This window comes from Montipora foliosa, chromosome 4 (assembly GCF_036669935.1).
Source record: "Montipora foliosa isolate CH-2021 chromosome 4, ASM3666993v2, whole genome shotgun sequence".
NCBI classification, from domain to species: Eukaryota; Metazoa; Cnidaria; class Anthozoa; order Scleractinia; family Acroporidae; genus Montipora; species Montipora foliosa.
In genome coordinates, this window is record NC_090872.1 from 34,693,234 (window position 1) to 34,710,733 (window position 17,500).

Sequence of the window (17,500 nt, forward strand, 5' to 3'; positions counted from 1 at the left end):
CTTTGGTTCGTGAGCTCCTGAACGCGTGGCACAAGTTTCATGTACACAGGAAGGGCGGGTTACTTTATCGTAACCAGCAGGTTGTTCTCCCACTGAAATATCGTAGCACCGTTTACCGTGAACTCCATGAAGAAATGGGCCACCTTGGTGTTAAGAGAGTGCTAGCTCTGGCCCGAGAGAGATTTTATTGGCCACACATGAGGAGAGATGTAGAGAACTTTATCCATCACGTATGCCGATGCCTAAAACAGAGACGTCCAAATCTACCAACAAGAGAACCATTACAGCCAATTACAACAACGGCTCCTCTTCAAATGGTTTTTATCGACTTTGTGCACCTAGAGCGGAGCTCAGGAGGCTATGAATATATCCTGGTGGTGGTAGATCACTTTACCAAGTATGCGCAAGCGTACCCGACGAGGAATAAGACCGCTATTACTGCTGCAAACAAGATCTTCAATAATTTCGTCCCACGCGCTGAGTTTCCTGGGAAAATCCATCATGACATGGGAGGCGAGTTTGAAAACCGTTTGTTCAAGAGGCTTGACGAACTCTCTGGAGTAAAGCACTCGAGGACTACTCCATACCATCCACAGGGAAATGGTTTGGTTGAGAGAATGTACCGTGCGTTACTCGGTATGTTGCGAACCCTACTTGAAACTCACAAATCCAGCTGGAAAGACCATGTAAATAAACTCATTCATGCATACAACTGCACTGTCCATGAGTCAACAGGTTATGCTCCATTTTTCCTTTTATTTGGACGTAATCCTCGCTTGCCAATTGATGTAATGTTTGATCTCGAGGAGGAAACGGAAGCCAAATCACATGCTGATGTCCTGGAATGCGAACATGATAGTGCCTCATATGATGCCCCAGCCAGTAGTATCACAGCTGCCACAATGGAGAGTGCCATACCAGTCATTCCAGTGCAGATAAACCGACAATTTTCCTAAGTGTATTTAAACATTCATTACGTGAATTCTGTGAATTCTGTGAATACTGTCTTAAGATAGTCGTTGTACCACAGAATCGCGAACACCAATATCGAGAGATGAACTAAGAGATTAAGTGGTCTGTAGGGAGCTGGGCCTGATCACCCCACTCCAGGATTTAAGAAGTAAGGAATATTCTGAATCAAAAGCTACTACTCTTGTAAAGAATTATTCTGTATTGCAAGTCAAATGTCATGGATGACATTCTTTTTTAAGTTAGGGGGGGGGGGATGTTAGATATAGAAATCCGTCAGAGGACTGGACACTGTATGCAACGTCATGTGACGTCAGAGAGAGAACCATGTGCTTTTGAAAGATAGAAAGAGAAGTTATGAAGCTAAACAGTTAAGTTAAAAACTGTGGAAATACACGTGGAATAATTCAACATTGTGTGGATTTCTTGTGTAACATTTTTTTTCCAAATTGAAGCTCAATTATCTCTGAAAAATGCCTGGTTACCCCCAATTTTGTTTTTGCATACCAAGATCACTTGCTAAGTTCTGCTTTCTCCGCATAGTTTTGAACCACGCAAAAATATCCCTCTATTGAATAAGCAACAGCAGTAGGAAATCTGATTATATCGAGATGCGCAGAACGTATGCGCAATAACAATAGTACGCACCGTCCTTAGCCCTTTCAGCCCCAAGAGTGCCAAATGGCACTTATAGATCTTACTCTGTCTAACGCCAGATGATTTTACTCGTCAATGGGGAACCCCTCGGGGCTTAAAGGGTTAAGCTAACGGCATCAAAAAACTGTCCTCGTTTAACCCTTTCAGCCCCGAGAGAGCCAAATGGCACTTATAGATCTTACTCTGTCTAACGACAGACGATTTTACTTGTCAATGGGGAACCCCTCGGGGCTTAAAGGGTTAAGTGATTGTAATCTCATGCTTTATTCCGTTCTTAGTTCATTTTGGACGGCTGCACGTACAATACCTGGATCCAGATGGATCTCGACTCAGCTGGGCCCATCAGCAAAGGGAAATATCGCTTCTGTGCCTTGGCCTTGAAAATCCCTATGGCGCAAATGTATTCCATCTGAGAAACAAGGCAGCCCCCGTGGCGCATTGGACTAGCTTATTGGACTTCTAATTTAAAGGTTGTGGGTTCGAGTCCCATCGGGGTTTGTACTTTTGACTTCAAACATCACCTATTTAAAACTTAAGTGATTGTATCTCACATTCAAAGAGTAGCCTTTTTCACGGTTATTTTTTCTTATTTGCATTGCAATGTAATCTAACGTGGATGCAAGGCAATTTCGGGCTTAAACTACAAAATAGCCCGAAATTGCCTCATACACGTGCTAGATTATATTGTAATGCAAATGAAAGAAAACTAACCGTGAAAAGGGCTATTTCTCAAATGAAACAACACCGTGGCCGAACCTTGTTGCTTGTTAATTAGATGAGAGAAACAGCAATAACATTAACAAATACTATGCGCCAGTGATAGGATGACCAACCCATTTTGACCAACACCAAATGCACTAACCTAGACGAAGACTAGACAGTCGGATTGCTGTTTTTAGTTGCTTGTAACGACTTCAACCAAACGAGCAGGTCGGTAGCACTGTATAACATCCATATCACTTGTGAGGAAATGGCAATATATATAATTAACAACTACAGAAGGTGGTCCGCTTGAGGTAGATACTGTCACAAACAGGAGGGCACTACTCAGAGAGACCTATTACCCATGCCCTGGTATTCATGTTTTGACGTCACAAACTGATTTACATGTCATTAACTCTTTTTAAAAATGCATGCAAAGTAGATTGTGACGTCAAAACAGGAATAGACCCACTCCCCTTTTGACTCGGTCGTGAACAAAAGATGCTTGGATTTTCGCAACTTTCGAAGCCTATAAAATGGCAGGATTTGATAGAAAAAGGAAATAATGGCCGCAATGCGTTTCGAACAGGTACAAAGATTCATTTTAGCGAAAAAAAAAAACAGTTTGGGGTTATAGGCACTTTAAGCAAGTGTGGTTTACTGACGAATTGCTATATGGGTCAGATGGGTGGTATACATGCCGAAGCCAGGAAGGAAAGAAATATGCCTATCTTCTGACTTGAGATAAAAGTTGCTTGATTGCAAAGTCTCAGCTCAGAGGATGGCAGATAAAGCAGAGATGGTGTTTGAATGGTGTAAATATCAAAACTGAATATATGCCAACCACATGTGCTTTAGGTCACTTTCACAACGCGATTCAAATGGGAATTCACGCAATTTATGCGAACAATAGAATCCTTGAAGGTATGTGTGGACTTCATTCAAGAACTTATTCTTTACACCCGATAACTTTAGGGAAAAAGGGGACCCTCCCCCGATGAAGAAAGAAAACTCGTCACTTTAACACCCCCACAAGAGGGGTTGCACACCTAAAATGAGGGTTAAAGCTCCACAGCAGTTCGTCCCCTCAAACTGAATCACTGCCATGAAAAAAATCTTTCACTAGTGCGGGGATGAGTAATGGCAAGCGCAGTCACTATCTCTGTAGGTTAAAGTATCGGCACGGAAGACAAAGCGTGAACTAACATAGTCCGGAACCATATTACTTACAATCTTATACCTCAATATGGATTTATTAACAATGCGTTGACGGTCCGGTTCAACCCAATTTACCATTCGCAACAATTCATCAGTACTACGATCGTGATTTGAAAATGTCACGACGCGTGCAGCCCGATTTTGTAAATTTCGTAACTTTTGAGAAAGACTCTTAAAACAGAATCCGCACACCGATCTACAGTAACCGAGATGTGGTTAGACTAGTGAGTTGTGAGTTGGAGAATAGAGTCTTATATGGAACCGAATACCTATTACGTTTAATGGCGCCTATACCAAAAGCAATCTTTTTTGAAAGCTCGTTGATATGACAATCCCAAATAGGATTTTAGTCAACATGTACACTAAAGGATTTTACAGTCGAGACTAATGGAAAACTGGTTGATTGTGGTCAGTGAGCTTTGCTGCAAAATGTAATAAACTTTGCTTGGAACCAATCAGTAGGAATTCAGTTTTTGTCATATTTAAAGTTAGTTTGTTGGTTGCAAGCCACACACGGATTCTCTCTAGATCAAGATTAACATAACTATTTATTTCAGAAGCATCGCTACCATCGGCGTACATCCTTGGTTGGGAATGCTGGAGACAATTAGGCAGATCATTTATATATAATAGAAATAAAGTAGCCTAAGAATCGTGACCTGTGGAAGCCCGGCTAGCTCAGTCGGTAGAGCATGAGACTCTTAATCTCAGGGTCGTGGGTTCGAGCCCCACGTTGGGCGGTACGTCTTTTCATTGGCTGACTAATGCTCTTGTGACCCTCTTTCGGAAGTCACAAGTTTTGCTTTTCATAGAATAAAAACTTGAAACATGGTTAGGGAGTCACGGACTTTAGAATATGACTTAAAAGCAAAAGTTAGGGATCAAACTGACCTAGGGCAACAGAAGTAATAACACTTGCAGTTCCTACTCAATTTCCACAAGTATTTGGATTTTGGTCTGCATTTTTACATGGAAATTGGGCAGCGGTTGTAAGGTCCTTTGTTTGGTTTTGTTTTCTTGAACTACTAGCCCATTAATGAAGTTTTACCTTAGTTTAGTTCGCACCTTAGAAAAGTCATGACGTGAAGCGTTGCGGCTACAGGTAAAAAATCAACTTTTCCGAAATTGAAGCCTACTGCTTTAAAAAACTCGTGGGGTTGTTTCCGCCCGCTCTTTGACGAAATCGCAACCTGCCACAACGTTACATCACTGAAAGGACCTTCAGTTGAAGCTTTGTAATAGAAAGGTACAAAAATAAACGACTTTTCTCAGAAAATTGTCACCAGAGTTAAAGAGAGGTTTCGCTGATAACTTGATGAAAAGTGATATTCTAGCTTTAAAAAGAGAAGTCATGGGTCCGTGTACCTTCCAAGGATAATTTCCAAATCAGACTCAACCGAGTAAGGTTGTTGCACGAAGTTCTAACCGAAATGAGTGGAGGGGGACAGGGGGGCGGGAGCCCAGGATAATAGGGGCAGGAGGGGTACGGGAGGAGGGAGAGGAAAGGGCGAAATGTAGGAGAGAAATGCAAAACGGTACTTGCTGTCATTTATTGTGTTACAATGCTTTAAAAAAAAACAAGAACCCAAGTGATATCTGACTTGCATTAGCGACATCTGAGCAATCAAGCAAACAAAAATTCGCCCTTGGGCTGAAAAACAGATCACATCTAACGTCATAAACTTGTAAAAATGTAAAATACATACAAGTGCATCAAATAAGAAAGCTAATTCTCTGCTGTTCAATGTAGCTAAAACGTTTTCTGATTAAGAATTTGTAAATTGCTTGCACTATATCAGTCATTTCAGCCGACAATGAACCGCGGCAAACAGTAATTTGAAGCTGGTCAAAGGATATATGCGCACCACTGTGACAACGGAAAGATTGTCGGGCTTGGCTCTGAAGAACATTCACTGCGAAAAGTCCGTCAAGTACGATGCTGTGGTTCAGCGTTTTGCGGAAAGATACTCCCAAAGAATGCTTCTTGTGTATCCCGTCTTTGATGAAACACAAAATTTAAAAATGTTTAACTGCAGTATACTTTTACCATATCTTTTTTGCGCAGCTTTGTTATATTTTAATGCAAAAATAATGGAATTTAGACTTTAAAAATGAGACATTAAAACACGCTGACTTTGCCTCAGAATGCCGGAAATCGCGTTTCCGAGGAGTAAAAATTCTAAAATTTCTCGGGGGTCGCCAAAGGCGGCACCTTAATCGGTCCCCATTTTGTAAAAGCCTGGATCCACCCCAGGAAACAAGTGTTTACAAGAACACGCATACGTACTCTGAAAGTGATTTGGTAGGTATGATTTGAGCCACTTAAGTGCATGCGAGTCAAGCCCATAGAACTGCAGCAGCGTCCTCAATAGTTTGCTGCTGTCAACCCTATCAAAAGTTTTCTTTATAGATCCAAAAACAGCACACTATTAAAGTAGCCGCCAGTTATCAATATTTAGGGTCCAATTGTTAGTAGATTCAAGCAGGGCAGTCAACCGGGGTAGACTGTACGTTAAATCATGCTGCGAATCTGCCAGCAAATTGTTGCTATTTAAGTATTCATAAAGTTGATTGAAAATGACCTTCTCGATTATTTTACTATTATCTGATAGGATGGATATTGGCGTGTAGTTGTAAAGTTCAGATTTGATGTCTTCCTTATATAAACAATAGTGTGGAAATTTTTCATTTGCCTGGAAAATATCCATTTGTAATGGATAAACTTATTACATGCATGAGGGTAGGTATGATTACTGGGCCAGCTTCTTTCAAAAGTGTTACAGAAATGCCATTCAATCCCGTGGCCCTATTCACCTGTAGGGAACTATTAATTAAATGTACAACATCAGAGAAAGTCTCCCTAAGCGCAAATCTGCAGTCAGCAGGCTTAATGTATCATCGAAACAGACATTAGAGTGGGGAATATTAGAGACTTACCTTGGCGTGCATGGTTTATAGTATAACGGATCGGATATAAAGGGCAGTCCCCCCTCCATCTTTTATCTTTTCCCTATCTTTTCTCTCCAGAATATAACCTGGGAGCTCTACTTCGCCACTTGATATATAATCATCAAGGCGAGTCTCATTAACCGCACGAATATTAATGCACTTCTTATTCATATACACCCGAAGTTCCTCGATATGGCCGGGAATAGTGGCAATATAAATTGCAGCCAATTTGAAACCCCCTTTTTTTAATTTTATTATAGATTTCACTAAAGATGTTGGTACTGTCAATAGATGAGCTGAAAGTGGTTTGACCTTTTAAAACTAACTTCTCAACGGATGTTAAGCTATCTTGCTCAGAGCTTGTTCCAACCTTCATATACGGTCCGTATCCCACTTGTGTTTTCCTGATTTGCACTTCACATTTAATTAATGCCTGCCCCAATGATATTCAAGCCAAAATCTTCACTCCGCCACCATTTAGGTGAAACCCCTTATTTTTAAGATGTTCTGTTCTTATGCGGGTATTGTGAATAAAAGATTGAGCCCTCGAAACACGAATACTTTTCATCGAGGTGTTTATAGCGGAGCTCCGCGCGCGCACGCGGATCACCATAGTTAAGACAATATGGTAACCCATCGATATGAGAAAGTTTGGTTTTGGTCACCGTACAACCGTACGACCGTACGTCCGTCCACCCCTCCTTGTATGCCAATGTGACCAGTATCACGTGACCATATCGCGGGCTCAAGTTGGACCTTATCAAGGTCAGCAGTTTTTTTTTTAAGTTGACCTCTGACCAGGGACTGGTTGTTGATCGGATCGCAGGCTCAAGCCAGGTCAGACACTCACGCCGGAGTATAAACGAGGCTTAATTATTCGCGCTCTTTCTGTGGCTCGACGTGGCTACACGGCCAAAAGCTCTTGACAGTCGATGCTTTTCGTGTTCAGGTACGGTTTGGAAAAAAAAGTTTTCTTGCATTTTTCGCTGGTTTCAATCCACCTTTGACATAATATAGCTTTAGTCAGGACACACTGGTGGCTACGTAGTTATTCAAGTCAAGCATTGGAGGCATATAAACTTAAAGCTGAATATTTAATTTGTTTGGTGCTGCTTTTTGCTCTATATTGCAATTTTTGGCATAAGTCTTATAATATGGCATATGGCATAAGTACATCAATAAAACTCCTTGTTTGACCTTGAACGGACAAAGACGATCTGTTACATCACGAGCTATAGTACCTTGGTGATTTCTAATTTTAGCGTGATTCCTATTCGCTGGCTTTTGACAGTCGACTCTGAAATGGCTTCTTTCCTTTAAACCTAGTTTAAGGTGACATTTATCACGGAAACTATCTCTCACGTTGTAATATGCAATTTAGAGGCAATGCAAAACATTCGAAAAACGACCATGTTATGGCAAAAAAAAAAAATTAGAACCAACAGACTCTATTTGTCAGTGCAAAGCAAGCTTTACATGAAATGACAATCTCATCTGAAATTGAGAACAGGGAAGACGCACAAGCTTCACTCCAACTAAAAAAATCCCGTTCTGTCAGTGCCTGATGTAAAAACAGAAAACATCATAACAAAGATAAAGCACCAGTCGATGAAAGCCTTTCCTCCTCATCCTAACAGTGCGACGCTCTAACCAACTTAGCTATGAAGCCACTGCCGTTAGGAGCTGTACATTTGCGGGTTTTAATGTTTCCGTGATGAATCAATCAACGATAAAATGGAGCACCAGTAGATGTAAGCCCTTCTTCCTAATCCTGTGGATAACGCGGGCAATAAGCACTTATAAATTAGATTTTTTTGATGGACGCCGGATTTTTCGCTATTTTGGGGACAAGCCCCTAGACTTTGTAATGTCGTCTTCTTTACCGGATCTTAACCGATATCGCTCCTAGCCGGAATGCAGATTAATTAAAATTAATCCACATTCTAGCAGCGATATCGGTTGAGATCGCTGGAATTTTAACCGAAATACCAAGGCAGAGATGGTAGCCCTGGATAATGTCTACTACGCCAGGATAACTTCTAAGAGAGACAATTGGTATGCAAACACACACATAGCCTTGTTAAGGTCGGAGGTGTCAGGATGGCCGAGCGGTCCAAGGCGCTGCGCAACCTCGTTCCCAGGGTCTCTCATCTTAACGCCTGGGGAGGGATGTTGTAGACCAGGAGCTTTGAGGTTTAAAAACAAGTCTGTTAGCAGCAAGAAGGGCCTCACTCTTACATGGCAGTGGCCACGAACACAAGAAGACCGCATGAGATATTTGATATCAGGAATTTTCGAAGAACTAATTAACAATTATTCCATTCGCGCTTGTTGGATATGAGATGGTAAATAGCCAAAGAGGCGCGTAGCGCCGAGTTGGCTATAACCAGCAACGTACAGGTAAGCACAGGTTTTTGTATGCAAAACAATACAATCCACCATTCCATTGGAAAAGAATAGACGGAAAAACTCTATGGGTCTTTCCATCACATTCCTGAGGAGTGGACCCTCAAGGTTCTCGGGAAGGGGTGAACTGAGGGAAGGAATATTCTGGGGGTTTTTGTTACAAAAGCGCTTTGGGTGTGATTCCAAGTTGCCACCAATATCATTGCTGACGTACTTAGCGTGTGATGATCGAAGAGTACCCACCACTTTGTTCCGTTGTTTTTTATATGGAGCTTTAGTTGCTGAATTATTGGAGTGGGTGCTAATGAGTGTAATTTGTCCCGTTTCCTCATTTAGCGCTTGATCGACGTAGTCACCCAAGATAAGTTGGACTTTATCTCTGGTCCCAATTTTGTCATGAATATTTATTAGTCATGATCAAGATCCGTAGCTATATTCTTTTCAAAACTACATCGTTTAAAAATGAAGTACACGCGAGTTTGTTTCGCTTTCAAAAAGCAAAATAAAGCAGTGCTCGCACACGTCGTAACTAATGAACAACTTTCGAATGAGTTCTGATTGGCTTGGGGTTGCCTTGTTGCTAAGTGAAATTTCACCTTCTATTGGCTCGTTCGGCGAACAAGCGACACTACGTCACGAATGTTTATTCACGATCATCATGTCCTTGAAGCGTGAGCGATCCGTTTTTTCGTAAAAGATAAACAGGCTATAATTTTGCGATTAGAGAAAGAGGAAAAAGGAACTAATTTGTCAGCTGAATATGGCGTTAGTAAACGGCAGATATCTGATATCTCCAAGAGCAAGGAAAATATCATGACGATTGCCGACACGTGTAAAGGTATTCACAACGGACAGTGAAGATGTAGGTCGTCTTGTTTTTTTCAGTAACAAAGCTTTTAGGTTTTGAACAACTCCCAGCTTTCATCAATGGGACTAGTGTAGGATGCAAACTCGAAGAATCTGCTGCTGACATGATATTGGAGGCTTCTCGTTTTAAACCTTCCAGGTCCATTCGATTAAACAAATGAACTTTGTGGCCATTTCTTGTTTTCGTCCATAGCCCACACTTCTTTCAGTCCTTTCCTGGGAACACATAAGCCAAACGAATTGACCTGCACCAAATTTCATAGCTCGGTTGGTAGATTTGCACCACTATCGCCGAGGTCATGAGTTTGTATCCCGTTGGAGCAATCTTAATATTTCAGGTGTCTATAAGAGACAAATGCTTAAATTATCTAGATAATTGTATCCAAGTCGAACTTTAATTATCAACTTGAAGTGAAATGAAGTGAAGCCGAAGGTGCATTACCAAACGAAGCTCATCTTTGTAGAGAAAATTAAGCAACTAACATCTGGAAAGAATAATACTTGAACTGTCGGACGAACTCAAATTGTCACTGAACCTATTTCGTAAATGCAAACTTCTTTTTCTTTCCAAATAACGTCTTAAGGCTATTAGGATAGGATTTTTGAACATAGAACGAAAGAGGCCTTAAGAATCTTTGTTTAAAATCACCAAGCCAAATTTAAAATAGAATGACTCACACGTACATTTCACATCAGTTTATTGAGACACATCACATTATGACCTCATTTGTTTCATTGAACTGGCTTTCAACAAGCTACTACAACTCTATGTTTATCAACTTAAACAACTACAACAACGATACGCGTTGATAACCGAAATCAGTTTCTGAGCTGCACTACTCTTACTAGATATACGACTATACCGAAATAGGCTTCTCGCAAATCAGATCGGGGTAAGGAGCATATCCTCTTCTCAACGAACAAGGCAAGTCGTTCCATTGCCCATATATCTGATCTGTGGATCCCCTCATGTGACCACAGTTTTCGACGCCGCCACTGTTGTCTGGCTGCCGATGCCTCCAGGCTTGGAAATGACCCTCCAATGGGGTACCATCTATCCAGTAAAACTTGGAGTCAGCCAATCTTTGAAGACCAAACCATACACCATTTTCCTTGATAATGTTATATTTCTTTGTCAGGTTTGCAATAAAACGGTTTTCGTCTGATGATGTGATAATGGCGAGATCAGCTCCCATGTTTTGGCACTTTTTGCGAGCGTCTTGCCATTTCGAGGTTGCAGCCGTTTCCACGTAATAACACGAGTCGCCATGTTTATCCCAGCGTGGTGGACAGCAAGCTGATATAAATAAAGAAATATTAAGTACTTTTTTATTGATGTTTCCTTTTTCATTTTTGATCAGATCCTGCACGATGGGCTCCTGGTTGGAATTACGCGTATTCTTATTTTTAATTACCATTTTGGAGTTGTTGCTGTTCGTTTACCTGGGCTGTGAAAGACAGTGAGGCTATTGGTGATCCTGTAATTGTATTGCCTAACCTCACTACTTTTATCACATACATCGTCTTACTGTAATATTAACTACTTGCGAATGAGAGGTTAAATCTTCTGGTTTTTGCAGTGAAAAGCTTTGGTTGGTGTTGAGATATTTAAAAGCTTTTCCATAAGTAGGTCGCGTGTCACATATTTCGATGGAACACAACTTTGTTGCGTCTATAATTTTGACTGTATCTCCTTTTTGATCGCCGTTACACTGTAACAAAATAGGCACGCATTGCGTACATGTGGTAGTGCAGTAACTTGACACAGCGCTTTATTCCATAACTGTCAACTGAGAGGCTTTTTCCCCAGGAGATTCAAGCTGCCTTTGGACAATATGTAGCTTTAATAGTACACGATATTGTTTTGGTACCCAGAAAGATTGAAGAAAATAAAAGATAATCGAGAAACATTGGCTCCGAGGCTGACATGTTGATCATTTTCAAGTTCCCTTACAACTTTCTTTTCACAACAAATTTAAACGTGCACTCTGAGCGTGACAGCTTTCCACGACAAAAGTTAAAGTTAAGCGCTGTCCGGAGGGTTAGTATCTGGATGGAGGACCTCAAAATATACGACTTGCTGTTAGAAACGTAGTACAGAAAATTCTATTTTAACGCTCTAAAATGCGAACTAAGAAAGGTACAGATTCTGTTAGCCTGACTTATACAAAACAAATATTGATGCAAAAGTAAACAAAATATTGATACACAGTTTTAAGCTGTTTTAGGAAGAGCAGAAGGAAGTTTTTAGGAAGTGTACATATCGATCGAAAATAAAATATTTTGCCATCAGCAACAAAATTTGCGACACGAAAACAACCTAAATTTTGTACCGCGAATAGAAAAGTTACCATCAGCGAAACATTCAGGGAGATTTTTGCTACGTTCAATTTTTCCATTGTACTTTTGGCTGCACAAGTAAATTGAAAAATAAGTGACATCGATTTCAGCGGCACCCTGTGATCAAGTAACCTTGAGTGTTTACTAAAAACTCGCGAAATAAAGGATACATCTGAGTCAAAACGATGGCAAGACACCGGGCGTTTGTTTTTGTTAGTTATTTTTTCTTTCAAGTGTTATAAAGTTTGAAAAGAAATGTGTGAATTCAACACAAAGATCACAATCGTCCAACTCTTGAGGTTGACTATTGTTTCTGCAAAGTCAAAAAATTCACTCTCCTAGAGGAGGTTATTTATCCCCAGGTAATTTCATCGTCTTAGAAATAGAAGCTGCTTTATTATTTATCAGCGTCACTAATTCTAGCCGTCTTTGGTGCTCATTTGTTGAAACTCAAGCACGCTACCAACAGACCTGTTTATTTTCTTGATTTATGCATGCGCTGGCGGGCCTATTGCCACCAAGGACTTACATTCTTACACTCTTGCAACCCGGTGACATGGTGTGTAGTGGACTTACAGTGCACTACCACAACAAACTGCGCTTGTCTTACATTGCAACAACTAACTTCCGACAAGCTTCTCGATTCCAGAGCCGCAAACTAAAAAGGTTTGTATTATCAACACGAGATCACCGGCAGCCTCACTTTCATTCATCGGCTTGATAACTAAAATGGCCCATTCGTTTTTCATCATTTCTAGATATTTCGAGGATGAGGCATTTTTATGGGTGAAACTGAGACGGCTGATTGCACCCCATGTTTTTCTGTGTTGCAGTTCACTGAAAATCAATTGTTCAGGGGCTTTCCTGCAGGTAGTTAGTTAGCTTCCATTCTCCTCTGACCAAAGAAAATTATCTCTTAGAACCATAATGCAGATAATAAGTCCTTGGGACACTCGTCAAACAACTACAGAACCTAACAAACATTTATTTCTTTAAAATTGTGTCTTTTTATCCTGTTGATTCCTTCCCTCCCTTCCCCACTATCCCTTAAGAGTGTTGATGTCAGACCTTCGATGGCCTTACCTTGAGTTCGGAAACGATTCAAATTCAACACTGTAAAACCCTGGGGAGAGATGGGGAAATTGGTACTTGTGACCTGCATTGTGGCGCGACCCACTTATTTTTCTGGTATTAAGCCTTAGCCTTAGGGGCAGGGCCTGTATATAAGCCTCTGACAAGATAGCATAACAGAAGTACTCATATATCATTTAAGAGCCATTTTACTTACCACCTTCGCAACATTCTGATTTTGCAGACAAAATGTCCAGCCGTTTCCTTATCTCTTTTATCATTTTTTGCTTTACATCTCGTCTCAGACAGGACTCGTATTTTGTGGACTCTGTGAGAAAAATTAAAATGTGTATGGAGGGGATGAACACCAAACAGATGATAAACAGACCAAACAGAAAAGACGAGACTGAAAACTGCGACAAAGCTTATAGATATCAGATTCGTAATGTGGGATTTGGAGAGGTTTACAGACAAAATAGGGAGCTTAAGCACGCGCGTTTTTGAGACGCGGGCGGCAACCGGAAGTGAACTGTTTTCCTTTTTATCTTGTCTTCACAAAACCACATTTACATTGCTAAGTATCTTTTCTTCATTAGAGATGATTAGTAAAAAAATCTGGGAGACACCACTGTCCTGGAACGCGAAATTTTCCCTTTCGGTTGCCGTGCGCCTCTCAAAAACGAGCTTGCTTAACCTTAAGTTTTACTAGCGGAGCTTTATTAATGGCCTTCGCGCAGTGCTGCAACCCGCGTCTTTTGGCGAGAAGTTTCAATTCTCTACGCGCTCCTGTGAAAAGCTACTAAGTCCACACGTCGCAACTCCGACCTGTTGGCGAAGCAAATTGTGGCGTCTGTTTCCTAGAAAACGCGCCAGTTCACAACTCTCTGATGTTCTGTTACGTGCACGTAGTATCAATCATATTGACTGTAGATTCTTTTACCAAATCGACGCAAATTCACTGAACTTGGTGAAATTTAAAAATTCAAAACAGTGAACGAAATAATATTAATAATTCAAGCGTAGCCTCTTAGCAAGACGGGATGCCTGTGATCACAATGGCTACTGATTTGTCGCGTGGAATCAAGGCGAAATGCCAGCCAGTCCGCCAGTCTTTCGAAAACATTGAAACCAACTGGCATCGAAGACAACCTCATCCCAAAACAACGCGAGAAATCTCGAACGACAACCAAAACCATCAGTTTTGTCACTTTTTTGTATATTCGCATGTTTTATGGCAATGTTTGTTCGAAACTGAAAAAAAAAAGTCATGTTATTCATCAGCCGAGAGGTCTGTATAGGGAAAATCTGTACCGCAATGATCGGTTGATTCTGTTTACAATAGTTAATTTGTAAAGCAACACTGTTTACTTTTTAAAACATTTAAAAGACTTAATTAAAAAAAAAACCAACAAACAATTTTTGGTCCTAAGCGACACCTGTCAAACAAGCTCAGGCAACCAGGACTAGGATTCTGCACGGGATGGCGGCAAAATAGAAAAATTCCGCTCACTCTCAGAACCAATCATATTGCAGGACTCCCAGAATTCCTTCCGCTCACGCATTGACAAAAATACATGTTTTCTTTTATCACGGCCTTTGAAGGGAACCTTTTAGCTCAACCAATTGACCTGCGCCCAACTGTGTCACAGAGGTCATGGGTTCGAACTGATTCCTGGTGTCTATAATAATCAGAGGATCGTTTCTCTCTTTCAAATTCTGTTTAGTATGAAACAACTTGGAGTCGGAGACAGCTGAAAAACTGTGTAGACATCAGATCACTGCCTTTCAAGACATATGGCATCCTTGTGCCCATCCGTCGCTATTGACACAGACCAGCGATAAATGACTTGCATCTTTTCCATGTCATTAATGACCTCTGTGCTTTCGATTTGTGCTCCCGCTATTTTAATTAGGGTGCGTTCATTTGGGATGATCCTGAAAAGGATCACTGATACAAGTGATCTTGGATCACGGTGCCCCAAAGGAACCAATAAATCCACTCTGAGAAAGGATTCTTCGGTTCCTTTAATGCACCATGATCACTTCACTTGGATCAGTGATCCTTTTTCGGAGAATCCCAAAAGAACGCACCCTAAGTGTTCGTCCGAATGCTATAGATATTACTTTAATCGTGTGGAACACAACTGCCGGACTAAAATGGTGTCGCTTATGATTTTCCGAAATTTTATCCAATGGAGTAGTGACATGGCCCGGTAACGGCTGCGGTGGTGTTTACAATGGTGTTTTTCGGTGTTTTTAGTGTTTTCAGTGCGGCCGACCGTTTTTGTTATGGTGTAAGTGTTTGTTGCCTACTACCCGTTCTATATTTCGGGTCATTCCATAATTGCAGGCCAAGTTGTAGGTGAAGAAAATCGCAACAAAACTTGCTGTGGGAACGCGTTTATCCGGCATGATGTTTAATTATTTTGAATTAACGCTTCCCATTGTTCATCACCTATCTGTCAACAAGTCAAAACATCAAACCTTATGCAATCGAAGTGTGACCCTTTGACACTAGATTTAATGTTAACAGTAAAACGTAAATTAGATATATTTGCACCGCTGTTATTCTAGGCTAATTAACGGTTGGAAACAAACCTGTGAACAACATTTTCTACACTATCGTATATTTAGTTACGTTACCTCGGTGTGCTTGTGTTGTCTCTGTCTCCAACAGAAAAATCACCAAGGAAACAGTGAAGAAGAAAATCAATCCTTTGGCATTCATTTCTCAGAATCTGAAGAAAATTAAAAGAGACCACGCCTATAAAATGTGAGCTTTCTTTAGTAAAATAGCAACTCGCCTACACCTTGGGTGACAGTGGCTTAGCTTGTGCAATGTTGTGTCAACAAGAGCATGGGCGTCTGGTGACAAGGAATTTAACCAGAGAACTGAGCCTTCATAAGAGTGTAATCATTCGTAAAGCCTAAACATGCACTTTAACCGGAAAGACGATTAGTAAGCCTTTTGTTTCCTTTGATATGTAAACTGTTAGGACAGCATTCGTTTTGGCTTTTTGACGCAAGACACCTCAGAATGTCAACTGAACAAACATCGAAGACGGTCGGAAATATGTCTGCGTTCGCAGGATATCTTCTTTTTTTTCTCCTAAAAATAGAAAACCTAGCCTTGGATTATAAACCACTTGCGAGCTTACGTACATCATGCACATATAGTTACTTCAACAGGTCAACACCCTCAATACCGTACTCAATTAGTCGAAATGCTCCTTTGGAACCTTCTACAGGCAAAAAACATGGGAAGGTTGCAACGGGCCGGATTAGAAGAAAAACTGCGATCCGTAGTAGCAGTAATTCGAAAGGGACTATGAGAAAGGTTACTTTTGCTTGCGATCTAAAGGCTACAGTTAGATCCTGAGAATTTTTAGCAAAAGCGTTGCTGCGGTTAAACAACCAACCGATGAAAACCGCAATTCCCAATGAAATTGGCCCCGGACAAAAAGGGAGTTTGTCCTCAGTGCGCATCGACCCTTACGTTTAAAATTACAACCACACCTTTGAGTTCAACTTGGAACATAATTCGATGTTTCAAACATCATCATCATAAGACATAGTGAGTAACAGTAAATTTAAAATTGTAAGAATATGATCCGTTTCTTTATGACTATCAAGATCAATATTCTTTAAATGTTCGTTACAAGCAGATAACTTCAAACTAACCAACAATACTATAGAAAACAAAACTGACATAACGGTAAAAGTTTACAAGTGTAACGCTAAACTGGCTGAGTCAGTTTAGCATAACATCGAAACAATCAAAAGTGTGTTTGTATTTTTTAAAATAAAACGAAACAATGAACCAATCAAAATTCATGTATTACGTATTGACCTCATTACATAACATGTTGCCCCCGCAGGGATTTCGCCTCTGCGCCCAGAGGCGAAATCCCGAGGAGGCATCCTAGTAGCTTGCACGTATATTAAGGACAGTGCTTACGGTTCAAATATGCAGTCGGTATATTAGAAAAAATCTCGATTTGCGCGAACAGGGGCCGCGAAGAATCGGTAGGTAATGATGACGTTTCTATTGTTTGCGCCCGCAAGTACGAAATGGTTAGGATGACGTAAAGCAGAAAATCCCAAAGGGAGTTTCTGAGAGTTTGTGTATTGTGACATCACAATAAACAGGGGTAGCAGTTAATAATCCAAAGTCCCTATTTGGGGGGTGCAGAGTATTATGAAAGGAAGCGCATGGTTTAGTATTTTGTGTCAGTCGCATCACGGCGTCTGTTCTCGCGGTTGTCACGCTGAGGAGCAACTGATTTTAAGGTGAGAAAAACTGAACTTATATATATATACT

The 17,500-nt window shown here is 40.8% G+C and overlaps 1 protein-coding gene and 1 non-coding gene across 3 annotated transcripts in view; one reads left to right on the forward strand and one right to left on the reverse strand.

Annotated features, from left to right (window-relative positions):
• Positions 1 to 4,213: 4,213 nt before the first annotated feature.
• Trnak-cuu (transfer RNA lysine (anticodon CUU)) lies at positions 4,214 to 4,286 on the forward strand. Its single transcript has one exon. It is a non-coding gene; the product is annotated as a tRNA-Lys (tRNA).
• Positions 4,287 to 10,449: 6,163 nt separating this feature from the next.
• Positions 10,450 to 17,500, reverse strand: part of LOC138000675 (perlucin-like protein) — a 13,597-nt gene continuing 6,546 nt past the window's right edge. Inside the window, exons 2-4 of one of the 2 annotated variants that reach the window (XM_068847241.1) lie at positions 15,823 to 15,917; positions 13,397 to 13,507; positions 10,450 to 11,065 (exon numbers count right to left, since the gene is read on the reverse strand). In XM_068847241.1, coding sequence (XP_068703342.1) covers positions 10,626 to 11,065; positions 13,397 to 13,507; positions 15,823 to 15,907 — 636 coding nt within the window. In that variant the 5' untranslated portion in view covers positions 15,908 to 15,917 and the 3' untranslated portion in view covers positions 10,450 to 10,625. Of the gene's footprint in view, positions 11,066 to 13,396; positions 13,508 to 15,822; positions 15,944 to 17,500 lie in introns of both variants that reach the window. The other variant, XM_068847242.1, reaches the window with a different exon arrangement.